General features: G+C 38.7%; 1 protein-coding gene across 5 annotated transcripts in view; it reads left to right on the top strand.

Annotated features, from left to right (window-relative positions):
• NR3C2 (nuclear receptor subfamily 3 group C member 2) overlaps positions 1 to 12397 on the top strand; it is a 190074-nt gene that overhangs the window by 98665 nt on the left and 79012 nt on the right. For all 5 annotated transcript variants that reach the window (XM_014254799.2, XM_088056146.1, XM_014254800.2 and 2 more), the window contains exon 3: positions 11431 to 11570. In XM_014254799.2, the coding sequence (XP_014110274.1) occupies positions 11431 to 11570 (140 nt within the window). The remainder of the gene's footprint in view (positions 1 to 11430; positions 11571 to 12397) is intronic.

Here is a 12397-nt window from a genome sequence, read left to right as displayed (position 1 = left end):
AGCAAAGCATTTACATATGCTGTGGAGCTCTACTCTTCATTTTGTGTATGTTATTTAGGAACATGAAAAGTAAATATAGAAGTAGGAAGCTCTAGGTCTCTTACTGCTTTGTGGCAGCAGTGGGCTCCCACGCCAGGAGCTGCATGGGGTGAAGTGGTCTGAAGCCTGAAGGTGTGCAGATGGGGACTTCTTGGATCCTAGAGCTGTGTGATAAAACTGAGTTACACTCTGAGTGCTGCAGTGTTTGAAACCATGTGTGCTCAAAGCTTACTCTTTGTTGAGTCATCTTTCTTCTCCAAGTGCTTATTCTGCATATTGCACACCTGTTTTTAACAGAAATAATTTGGATGGCTACAGGAGGGGGAGGGAAAGCAGATTGTTTTAGAATAGGCAGAAATTCAAAGCCAGGTTAAATGAGAGTTTGAGCAACGTGGTCAAGTGGAAGGTGCCCTTGCCCATGGCAGGGGGTTGGCACTAGATGAGTCCCAAGGTCCCTTACAACCCAATCCATTCAGTGATTTGATGATGCTGCTTAATGAAGCAAAGAATGTGTCACCGGGTTCTTTGGTTTTAATTGGCTCTGTGTGGGACCTGTTGTGTCGGTGAGTAATATTTGTGGTATAACAATGAATGCAAACGTTGCAGTCCTTGCTAAAGGAAATTGAAAGTCTGTGCCACAAACAGGCTACATAAGTGAGCTCTAGGGGGGTGATGGATTTGCAAGTAATGCTAATACACCTTGATTTCTATATAACTTGTGTAAATTTATGCATAAGCACTTAGTTACACATAAATACTCATAAACTCTCTGTCTGCCTCTTCAGTAGTGTACTTTTATGCATAAACAGTTAAGCATCCTTTTCCTGAAATGGGAGGGATGGTGGTATTTTTAATTATTGTACCTGCTCTTATTCCCACTGAAGTTAAATGCAAGCTGCCTTCCAAAATCAAGGCCTGCTATACATTGCAAGGGAGTTCTGGCAGTATGCAGCAGAGGATTTAGGAGATGAACTGGTGCTGTGTTAGTTGTAGTACATAACTCTCCTGTGTTTTGCTTAGTGCTCCATTTTCCTTTAGTCTTTGCTAGCTGGGTTTCAGCTACTCAGCTGGAGAGTGTGGTAGGTACAGTCCTGTGTATCATTAGTATGTGAGCAGTAGAGTGAATTTCAGCTGAATAAAAATGAATTCTTTGACTTGCAATTGTGAACGTTTCTAGTTTGCCTTGACAATCCTGTCAAGACAAATTTGAACTTTTGTCAGCAATTGTGATTTCTTGTGGGAGAATTACCAGAAGCCTTTGCTCTAGGTATCAGTCAATGATTGCAGCCCTCATCTGCTATTTGACCAAAATTTTCCATGGCACTCAGCAGGCTATTACTTGTCACTCTGACATATAATGGAGGAGTATTTTAATTGATTTAAAAGTTAAAATTTATGGTTACTTAATACAGTATAGCCGTATTACATGTCAGTGGTTATACTTGCTGTGAAAATAGAGAAAGGGGAGTTGAAAGGACTTGGGGTTTGGAATATTTTTTAAAACACATGCCATTGATTTTACCTTCAACAAGCTATCAGTAGAGTTTTTATTGAGTTAATGGGAGCAGAGGTTTCCTATTATGTAATTATTGTTGATATTAAAAGGGATTATAGAATGTTAACTGTGCATCTAGTTTTTAAAATTTCCAAGATTCAGTAGTACTTCTGCTCAAAATTCTTTGCTTTCGTGCTGAAGTTTGAATAACTGCATTTTGGATCTGATGCTATTCTGTTTTATCACATAAACCATTCCTCTGTCATGGTTTCCAGCTGCCCAAAATAGGAATAATTATATATAAGTCCAGGGGTTATGTGAAATTGAATATTGTAAGTCACTTTGAAGGCTGTAAAGCATGAGTGTGGTCGGTGCATTTGCACACATGAAGGTTATTTGCACACATGCTGGAGTACGGGATCAGATGCTCTGGTAATACTGTCTTCCTGATTGCTCTTGAGGGTGCAAGCATGCAGTGACTTTCTGACTGGTGATGATGAGTTTAAACCGTCTTCTTCTCTGTGTCCATTTCAAGACAAGCCCCTTTGCAAGCAAGTGAAGAGAGGAAGGCACTACAAAGATGTGTGACTTGCTTTTCTCTTCCCTCCACCCTGCCCATTATCAACTTACCTGACTTTCTAAATCAGGAAAAAGTATGGAAAGAATATCTGCATTCCTTCTACAGGAGTAGGATGGGAAATTGGGCTGTTACACACCTCTCTTTTGGCTCACACTGCCTGACCCTCCACATAAACAACAGGCAAGGAAAAACAGAGGAACATGAAGTGTGCAAATAAATGTGGCAGTCAACAATATCACCACCAACAGGAGTGAACTTACCTTGGGGTAAATATAAGAGTAAGGATCTCTGCAAACTGTCACTGTAAGTGGAGGTGGGACAAGTGGGAAGTGATGTCCCTGTCTGAACTGGAGCTGCTGCTTGCTGTGTGTTCTGCTAATCATCACCATTTTTAAAAACATACACAAAGCCTGAGAAGGCTGTTTCACCTGTAACAAAATTCACAGGTTGGACTGGGATCATGATTACTGGAGGGGATCCAATTGCAAACTGTTGCTAAGCATGCTCTACTGAGAGCCAGACTGGGAAGGAAAGTGATTCTTTAGGCAAGACAGGATTACTAAAGGTACATGTGGAAACTCTACCTTCTAGATTTAGAAAGATGTTTGGTTTGGGCCACGAGACCAGGAGGGTGGAAAAAATGAATTTACAAACTACCTTCATATCTATATACCTAGAGCTGAAGGAATCATCCTATTTTATGTGTCAGGTAATAGTGACATGCATTATAACACCATGAACAGGTTGAATTTCCAAAAAATGGAAAAATGTTAGTGAAAAGGAAATCATTATTTCAAATAGTGGTTTTAAACATTGACAGAGGATGTTTTAAAATAATGTGACTATTAGTCTTTTACAATATCTGTTAATCACAGATAGTGGTAAAGCTGGCGTTTGATTCTCAGTGTACCATCTGAAGCCAGTGCCAAGCTAGAAACTTCCAGTAAAATATAAGTACCTGTGCCTAATGTTACTAAGGATTATTACTTTTTGATCAGTGAGATCATTTTAGGGGGATTATTTATTTTTTCAATCTTCCTTTTACAAATGTGCACAGAACTCCCTGCATCTTGCAAGATACTCCGGTCTGTTATTGTCAGGAACTTCTCTGATAGACTCATGGGCTTGAGTCGCAGCACTGAGTTCTGTGTTGGTACCTCATACTGATTTATACTGTGAGCTTGCCTGTTGCTTTTCATTCTCCCTTACATCCTGTTCATGAAGTTTAGATTGGTGTGCAGACCTTCCTACTTCTCTTTTCTGTTCCTGTGTGATATTTTAATACAGCAGACACTAGTGGTGTAATTCCAATACGCTTTCAACACCCACCCTAATTTTGTCTTGGTGGATAAGGGGGAGGGAGGCATATAAGGGAGTTAAAAGGCCAAACCCCCCACTCCATTCTCTCCTTAGACTTTTTCAGATCAAGCAATAATTATACATGTTTCCTTCCTAAGCCTGTGGGATTGCTCTTATGAGTAAAGGTCTGCCATACTGGGGCTATTATGTGACAAGTTGGAAAATAGCCTTTGTTCCCATGGTAACCTTCTTTTGGGCTTTGGTGCATTTTTTCCCTATGGTTTCATGGTTGCTCTGGAGGTTTTTCTATTGTGGTATTTTAATCCCCAGTAGACAGTGGATGGCAGTTCAGTTTACTTCTTGCTATTATAAAATAATTTAATTTTGAAAAAAAAATTATTTGATTATAGAACTCTTGTAAACTTTTTATGTTGTGGTTAGGGTATTAATGGTGTAGTAGCTTTCTCTGTAAGCATGTCATGCACTCAGAAATCAAAGCAAACAGTTGGCAATAGGAAAGTATGTCCAACTGGACCACGCTGCTTCTGTTGTAAACTAATATTTTTAATATAGTTATTCTTTTAGGACTTTTGGGGCCAAACCATTGCCAGACGTATCCGGTAGATTTTTGTCTGCAACAGAATGACATTTCTTAAGGTCATTAACATTCAATACTCTGGCCATCAATGTCATTCCAGGTTGCTGTAATAAGGGTTTCATAAAATAAGCTTTCAAACAAAGGAAGGTATTTTTAGGAGTTGCTCATTTAGACTCTGAGGGAAGAACTTCAACTAAAGTTGTGAGGCTACTTTTAAAAAGAGGAGGCTTTTTAAAAGAGATGCTTTTATTACAGGTAGCATCTCCCTGCATTTGCCTTCTTCGTGTATTTTCCTCCCATGCTCATTCAGTTTTCTTTGTCTCAGAAGCCTTTAGTAGCAGAGCGATATGCTCGTGCAGTCTTGTCTTGCCTGAAATTCCTCATGGTTATGATTTCCCACTGGTGCCTTCATCAGCAGGTGAGCCTCACTTGAATCATGGCATTTTATGCAGCTTTAAAATGTTTCTGACTGAGAAGGCAGCAGAGCCTCACCAGGTAAACACTACTGTGCACTGGTAGGAGAGTTACCAGGGTGCATAATGGCTCACAGTTTTCAGTAGTGGAAAATGGGATGGTGTTATGAAAAATCGGATTTTCCAAGCTGTGTGTCTCCTCCTAGTTAGGGCAGTTGAGCAGGTGCAGGAAAAGAAAGAGTTAAACATACTCCCTGCCCCCCTCAAACAGACTTTCAATAATTAACCAGATAATTTTCCAGATAAACTGTTCCTGCCTTATCTTGCTATACATAGCAATTTATAATCAGCAGCACAAACACCAGCTTTGCATGCATTTAAACTGCACTAATTCTATAAGTGCGCCAAATATGAAAAGTTAGAGCAAATGCATTGTTAGGCTTACTGGGGTTCTCTGCTTTCCAAAGCCAAAGGCTTAATCCTGATAGGAAACTCCCCCTCTAGGTTAACCATTCAATTTCAGTAGATAACTGTATCTATGTACTAAAAAACCTGCAGAGCAAGGAAGTTCTATTTCCCTGGGGCAGTTGTGTCTTGCTAGGTTGTGACAGCAGTTTAGAGAAAAGTGCATTGCATAAGAAAAGTAGGAGGATGTTACACTTCTCTGATCACTAAATCTCTGGGTAAAAATTAGATTTATTTCCCTAGGAAATAGGCGCTCCTCAGTTTCAGTCCATCAGAACACACTTTCGTTGATGCTTAAGTTTATATTTTTCTGGAGTCAGCTGATTATTTTGGGGTAAAATTTGGATTACTGGCTATAGTTGCTACCAAAATATTTATATAGAGAAGGTCAAGGAAAAATCAAGGTTTACAGCTGGAGGGAGGAAAATGCTGAGTCCTGTCAGCATCCACTAAGGTAAATGGGAACTGAAGGAGCATGGCACACTTGCTTCATTTTGTAAAATCAACATATGCCTTAAGGTTAAGCTAAATACAGGAACCTGTTCACTTTGACTGTGGCACAGAACACATCAGATTCTATTTGCCAAATAAACATTGCAACTTAAATGCTTTTTTTAAATCCTGAGTGCATCTTTTTAGATTTGGTGGGGCTTGGAAAAAAGGTCGGAACCTTTTCTATTAGTGCATGTCAGACTTTGCTTGTTATAATTAAGATCCAGGTATGAAAGTGTGATGTGTGACCCTTAGGCGTTGCTAAATAAAGTAACTTGAAGTGAAAGCTGGAGTTGCCGAGGTAAAGCACCATCCAAGTTCTCAGTTTGCTTTTACTTAACTAAATGCACTTCCCTTCTGATTCCTACGTGTTCCATCATACTAAGCATTTCTTAAGATTAAAAAAGGTTGTAGTATTTGAAGTTCAAAGAATTTAAGGGTTTCTGTCTTGGAATAGAAGACAATTCCTGTCTTCTTAAAAAGAAGCAGCTTAAAAAAACCCTAAAAACTAAACAACCAATTGAGACTTGACCACTAATTTAAATGTAATATCACAGCTCCTGAATTCCCTTTGTTGGGGTTTATTGTTTGGTTGTTTTGATTTTTTAAATTTCTTTAAAATATACCCTCAAAGAGGGTAAATGTTGCTCTGCCTGCTCTAGGAGTGTTGTTGCTGAGGCTCAGGAGTGGTTTGGCTTCAGCAGTTCTTCCTTAGCTCAGCGTTCCTGAGGTCCCACGTGACTGCCTTCTCTTCCAAAATTCTGATCATTTCATCTCTGCACCTTTTCACTCCTCTCTGCTTTCTTGGTCCGCTGACAAGAAGATTGGTTTATATACTCTGACATTTAAGAAATACCATTTTCCAGTCTGCTAATCTGCTTTATTCAAGCAGTTATAGGAGAGAGCCAGTGTTCCTTCCCACAGTGAAGCTCTTTAAAAATTCAGGTTATACAACAGAAACTGATGCTGGTCAAACATCAGTATTGACAATTAAAACAGGCAGCATGGAGCAAAACCTGAGAGATGATACATGGCACTGGGGGAGGTCATGACTACCATCATTGTGGAGCAAATTGGTTTAATAAATAATCTACTGTGCAGGTTTTTACCAGTATGTTGCTTTCTTAAGGAGTAATAGAGTTAGCTTGGGCAGTGGAATTATTGCTACTATGTCGACATGCACAAAAATAATGGAGGCAATGTGAGGAGGAGATGGTGTCTGTGGTGTCTACTGTGATGGCTGAGGGAACAATGAGTTAGAGAAAGGAAGGTCCTGGGAAAGATGTGAAATACCACTGAAATACCCAGCTCTTGTTTTGGGCCACAGGAAGGTTAGTTTCAGTATTTCAGTGTGCAAAGTGGACTATCATGTTCTTATGTGCTAATTCCCAGTATAAGATGATCCAGCTGAAGGTTATGCCCCTTCAGAAATGAGGAGAGAGGGTAGAAGTAAGGAGGGTAGAAGTAATTCTGCATCTTGAATATCCTGATTATTCTTCCTCTTACAGTTAGTTTTTATTTCTTCTTGTGGTAAAAATATGATTCTATAATCTCAAATTCTTTTTACCTTTGTTTTTGCATACCTTTATTTACTGAGGCATACCCGAGTTCCTTCTGTTTGTTTTACTGCCAGAAAATTTCAATTTTAAAAAGTCAATGACGTGGAATTAAAAAGGACTCATCTAGATCTCATAATAATAAAAGCACTTGGAACAAATGACTTTGGAATTCATATTGTGGCTTATGCTTCTTTGGAGTGCTTCATTTTATCATCAGAGAGGCACCATTTGTTTAAACTGTGCTCCTGTATGACATCTGGTGTGAAAAGCATAATAACCTATATAATCAGCTTTTTAAATGCTGGATTATCTGTGGGTTTATTGACTCTTCTTTACAAAATCTGTTATTTCTAATTAATTCTCCATACAACTATTACTAAAGCCAACTCTGAGAGACACAAATGAGCTTGATGGCAATGGCTAGTCAAGGTCAACATTTAACTGCCAGCATTTGCACTGTTAGGGATAATAAATCAGGCTTATTCTTAATCACGTACCCTACAATGTGACAAATGTTACTGAAGCCATCAAAGCAACCATTTCACAAATCATTTAGGATATACATTTGGCATTGTTAAACTCTTCATGCTGCCCTTGGCTGTAACAGCTTTGGGATAAAATATGTATGCCCTGGTAGATCTCCTCTCCTTGAATCCTGAGGGGATGTGGGAGTGTTTGCCTATTCTTGTCTTTGTATTAGAAATAATGAGAGAGGCATGAAAGCAAGAACACCTAATCAACCTATGGCTTCTGAAAATGGGAATGAGTAGCCAGCTCTGTGGCACTATTTCATATTTCTGGAGTTTTCAGCTAGGAGTTTATATAGAAACTAGCTCGCCACCCACAAGGGATGTCCGGGCTCAACAGGAGTCCATTGTGTAGAAGTTTTTAAAAACCCATGTTAAATATCAGAGCAATAGGGTTTAGGCTCACATATGCCATTAGATTTAGCATGTCATTCAAATAGATATTTGGCACTAGGCTAATTACTCTCCAGGGAGTCAGTTATAAAGTTTCTAATCTTTTTTTATGGTATTCATTCTTACATGGACAATTCTTGGATATTCCAAAAGAGAGAATGACTTGTTACATAAGTAACTTGGAGTATTCTAACTAAACTTCTCATCTGGAGCAAAAAATCAAACTGAGCTCCAAAAAAAGAGCAGAAATTAAATTAATGTAGATATCTCTGTTATAATCAACTGAATTTAACACTGATATTTTGCTTATTAAGTGTTACCTTCCTGTAACTTTTCCCACATGCCACTTTACATTAGGCATTTTTACTGGGCAAAAATTTATGGCATGTTACTGTGGAAAATTAATGCAAAGTGGAAAGATTTAACTTGGAGCATGCATGAGAAGTAATTTCAGAAGGGGGGGCTTAGTGTAGTTTTTATGCCTGTGCATATTATAGAATAAAGAGCTATAATGATTAATGAAAATAATCAGTTAAATAAAAGTGATGAGTAAATTGAGTGCCTTTTTATGTCATCATCACTGGATTTCTGGCCTTGAAATAAAGGCCGTGGTCTAGGTTCCTCATCAGTCAGGTCTTGTTCACAATGGTCGCTAAGGAAAGGGATGACAGTCTGAAAAGAGAGAGATTTAGGAGGAAAGGTACAACCATCTGTGTGTGCCTTGTTTGGAAAGGAAAGCTTCCATGGAGAGAGCAAGTTATCCTGAGGTTTAGCTTGTGATTTGAGCACATTTTGGGGCTCAAAATTTTGGCTTTTATTGTTTGCACCACTTTACCTTTGAGTGAGGTATTATGACAGCATTTTGAATTGGCAAATACTCTGGTATAGCATGGGTGAAAGACCACATAAGAGATTTTTAAAAACATGCCAAACATCGTTCATTGAAGGCGGTCATAGCCAGAGCTGGCACAAGTTGGAGGAGATTGAAGTACCAACAGCAAATTTCAATGTTTCTTTACTGTAAAGTGTTTGAGAACAACTCCATGTTTGATACTCCTATTAAGAATGAAAATGCCTCATTTGTGTTTTAACGTGTTCCACTTTTAAACTGAATAAAATAATGAGTTAATTTAATTCCAGAATGTTAAGCTTCCACCTGTGATGCTGTGGCTGAGTAGCTGAATACATACTTTGTATTCAGGCTGTACCTTCCAGTTGTATTCAAGTCTTTAGTGGAGAGGAGCACTGTATAAAATATGTTATAGATTGCATCTTAGGTAGGCATTTAATAATAGTCATGGATCAACTGGTGTCTTAATGTGTCTTGCTGACTTTTTTTAACCTAATAATTCTGTGAAAGTGCAATTTTGTAGGGTAGCTTATATCTAAAAAAAGGCTCTCCCACCTTCTGCAAATCCTACATGACAATTTATTTTTGACTAAAAATAATACATAATTACATATATATATGCAGTATGTATATATAGAGAAGCATGTGCATGCGTATATATATAAAAATGAAAATCATGCACACTGCTGTGATACCCTGGAAACCTCCATTTCTCTACAGGAAAAGCTCTCTCATACAATTACCTCTTTTTTAGATATTAAAAAAAAAATCCACTGACCTCTTTCAGGATAGAAAGACTAGGAAAGTTTTTGCCAGTCTTACGAAGAAATGGGAACATACAGCATGAAAATTACAAATCCCCTGCGACATTCTGGTCTTATGTCAGAATTTTGAAGTGTTTCCCTTCTCAGGCAAAATACTGATGTCTGCAATGAAAGAAAGAGAATTTTCAAAGTTAGTTTTCAGGTTATTGGCATTTTCTCTAGAAAGCAGAGACCATTTTTTGAGGTCTTTCTGCAAAGAGTTTTGCTTAATGGGAGGCCTAATTTTTTTCATGCAGTATGGAACGTGCTGGAGGGAGAAAATCCTGTTCTTTGCCTTAACACATCAGAGTTGAATACCAGCACAGCCTTGGCAAATCCTGGGAAAGTTCCTTTTCCTGAGGGTAAATTAATGCAGCGTGTGCAGGTACGACTGTGACTGGAGCACGCAGAACTTATTTAACATGGGTTTGGTGAGGCTTTCTCTCTTAACAGATGAGCTAATGCCATCACCTAGCAATTATCAAGTAGTGTGATGTTATGTAATGAGAACATAAATAGCACAAGGACTAAAACTAGTAAATCTAACAGGCTAGCAAGCAGACAAGAGCAGGAATACTATTTGGAACATTTTGATTAACATCTGAACACTGTCATTTAAGCAGACATTTAGATTTGATGTTGCAGTAAAGCTGTAGGCCAGGAGAGCTGCGGTCCCTCATTTGGAGTGACATTCGAGCTGTGCCCTGTGGATAAATCACTTGGCCTCTGCATACCTCTTTAAAGGAAGTTAGAAATTTGGAAAAAGGCAAAGGGTTCATAGTTGAGATTTCTTAAGCAAGCTCATTATCTTACATTTGAATTAAAACAACCTGTGGACTTCGTTTCCCAGTGGCTGATGGACAAATAGCCTGTGACCTGCAGTTTGAGCCACCTGATAATTTCCCTGCTGGTGTGAAGTCTTTCAGGATTGTTTTTGTAGTTGTTTGGCAGCGTTCAGAGAGATAACATGTAAGAAACACAAGAGGTTGTGTTTACCTGGAGAAGAGAGGCTGTGCAGAAGGAGATACTCTCTCCAGCCCCATGGAGACATGGGAGGGATCCAAAACTTTGATCTCCTTCAGGATCTGGCATGTATCTCCAAGCATGCCCATTGCATGAGGGAAAGAAGGGAGGGAGGAAACTCACAGGATCAGGAAATGTGACTTGATTTTGAAAAGCATTGTCTTTGAGAGTTGCCAGTGGAAAATGTTTCCTAAAGGTGCCCTGTAGTTTAAGGCAGAGGTGGATGACTGAAGCAGGGCTTGCAAGATGCATCGCTCTACGAAACCTCAGGGTGCTCTGAACCTCCAGCGCTGCTTTTCTGGCGCCTACAGGCACATATGGGAGCATCTTCTGCACTTGCAGAATGTACAAAGGCTTCAAAACTATATCAGAAATAAGCTGCTAAATTGCAGGAATATTAGAAATAATCTCATGGGCTACTGCAGTGGTAAGCAGGAGCACAGACAGGGGAGTACATACCACCTTGCTGCACTACTTCATCAAATGGCCTTAGAGGTTTCCTTACAGGTACTCCTTACATATGAAGGCTTCAAACAAATAAAGAAGCAGAAAGAAAATTTATAGCTGCCAGGTTGCTGCCAGAGTGGTTTGTTTAGTTTGTTTTTTATTTTCAGTTTTAATCATCTGCTACCAATAAGTTCCACTGCCCTTGTGGTAACTTCTCACATTAACATTGATATATTAGGATGTTTTAAAACAGACAATAAAAATATTGCACTTACTAATTAAAGCAATTCATGTATTCAGCTATGCACTGGCAGAAAGAGTTGTGGTTTCCTAATTGTTAGGTGCCTTGAGCAATATCCCTGTTATAAGTTCTTAATTGAACTTTTTATTATGGCTGGTGTGATTTGAAATATTCATAGCTGTTTTGTTTGATTGTTTTCACTCCAGCTCTTCATTGAGAAGTGTATCAACTGGATCTTCAAGACCTTCCAAAGTGTGTTTGGTGTGTGGAGATGAAGCATCTGGATGTCATTATGGGGTGGTTACATGTGGCAGCTGTAAAGTTTTCTTCAAGAGAGCAGTAGAAGGTAAGAAAACACAAAAAATATCAACATGAAAGACAAAATATTTTTTAAACAGAAATATATATGTTTACATATAAATTTTCCTACGTGTTTTCTGCTGTTGGTAAAATTCTGTGTTGTTAATATGAAGAAAAAATATTGAGTGACCTTTACAGACTTCGTAAGTAACTTCTTCAAGTGGAGAAAAGGTTTTTAATATCTGATAATAAGAGTTTATGGCATGCAAAGGGCATAATGCTGTATAGGTTTTTGGAAGTCTTTGCTGTTGAGTAAATGTTCTTAAAACCACAGATGAAATAGAAGAGAGCTACTTGCTGATTTATCTTCATAAAAAAAACAAAGAAGGAAGAAAATAGGCCCTTAATACGGTGCCCAGATTGTACACTGAGAAGAGTGAGGCAATGTGAGGTGTGATTAATTCCTTCTGTGATCATTAAATCTACTTCTGATGGCAATAAGGATTTAGCTCTCTGTTGAATGGACCTGGAGGGCTTGTGCGTCATTGAAGTCGAGACTTCATGTAATATCTATCAATCTATTTATCTATCTATCATCAAAAGTGTCAATCTAATTGAAATTAACTTCCCAAAGTTATAAGGACATAGAAAAGGTTTGCCCTTGCTGAAAACATCTTCTCTTACAATTTGTGCACTAGCTGACCTCAATGTCCTCATTCCCCAACTTCTTGAGAATTTAGTTGCTTGATATAGCACACAAACTATCCAAACTATCACCCTTCCTTTTTTGGGGTGAGTGGTTTCCCCCGTGTGCTTCCACATCACATCATGGATGGTTCTTCAGACATGCACACCTGAGGTGACCCCTAAATC

This window comes from Pseudopodoces humilis, chromosome 6 (genome assembly GCF_049639895.1).
Source record: "Pseudopodoces humilis isolate 2021_Gansu_Grassland_sample_001 chromosome 6, ASM4963989v1, whole genome shotgun sequence".
Taxonomy (NCBI): domain Eukaryota; kingdom Metazoa; phylum Chordata; class Aves; order Passeriformes; family Paridae; genus Pseudopodoces; species Pseudopodoces humilis.
This window is presented reverse-complemented; position numbering and strand designations above follow the sequence as displayed.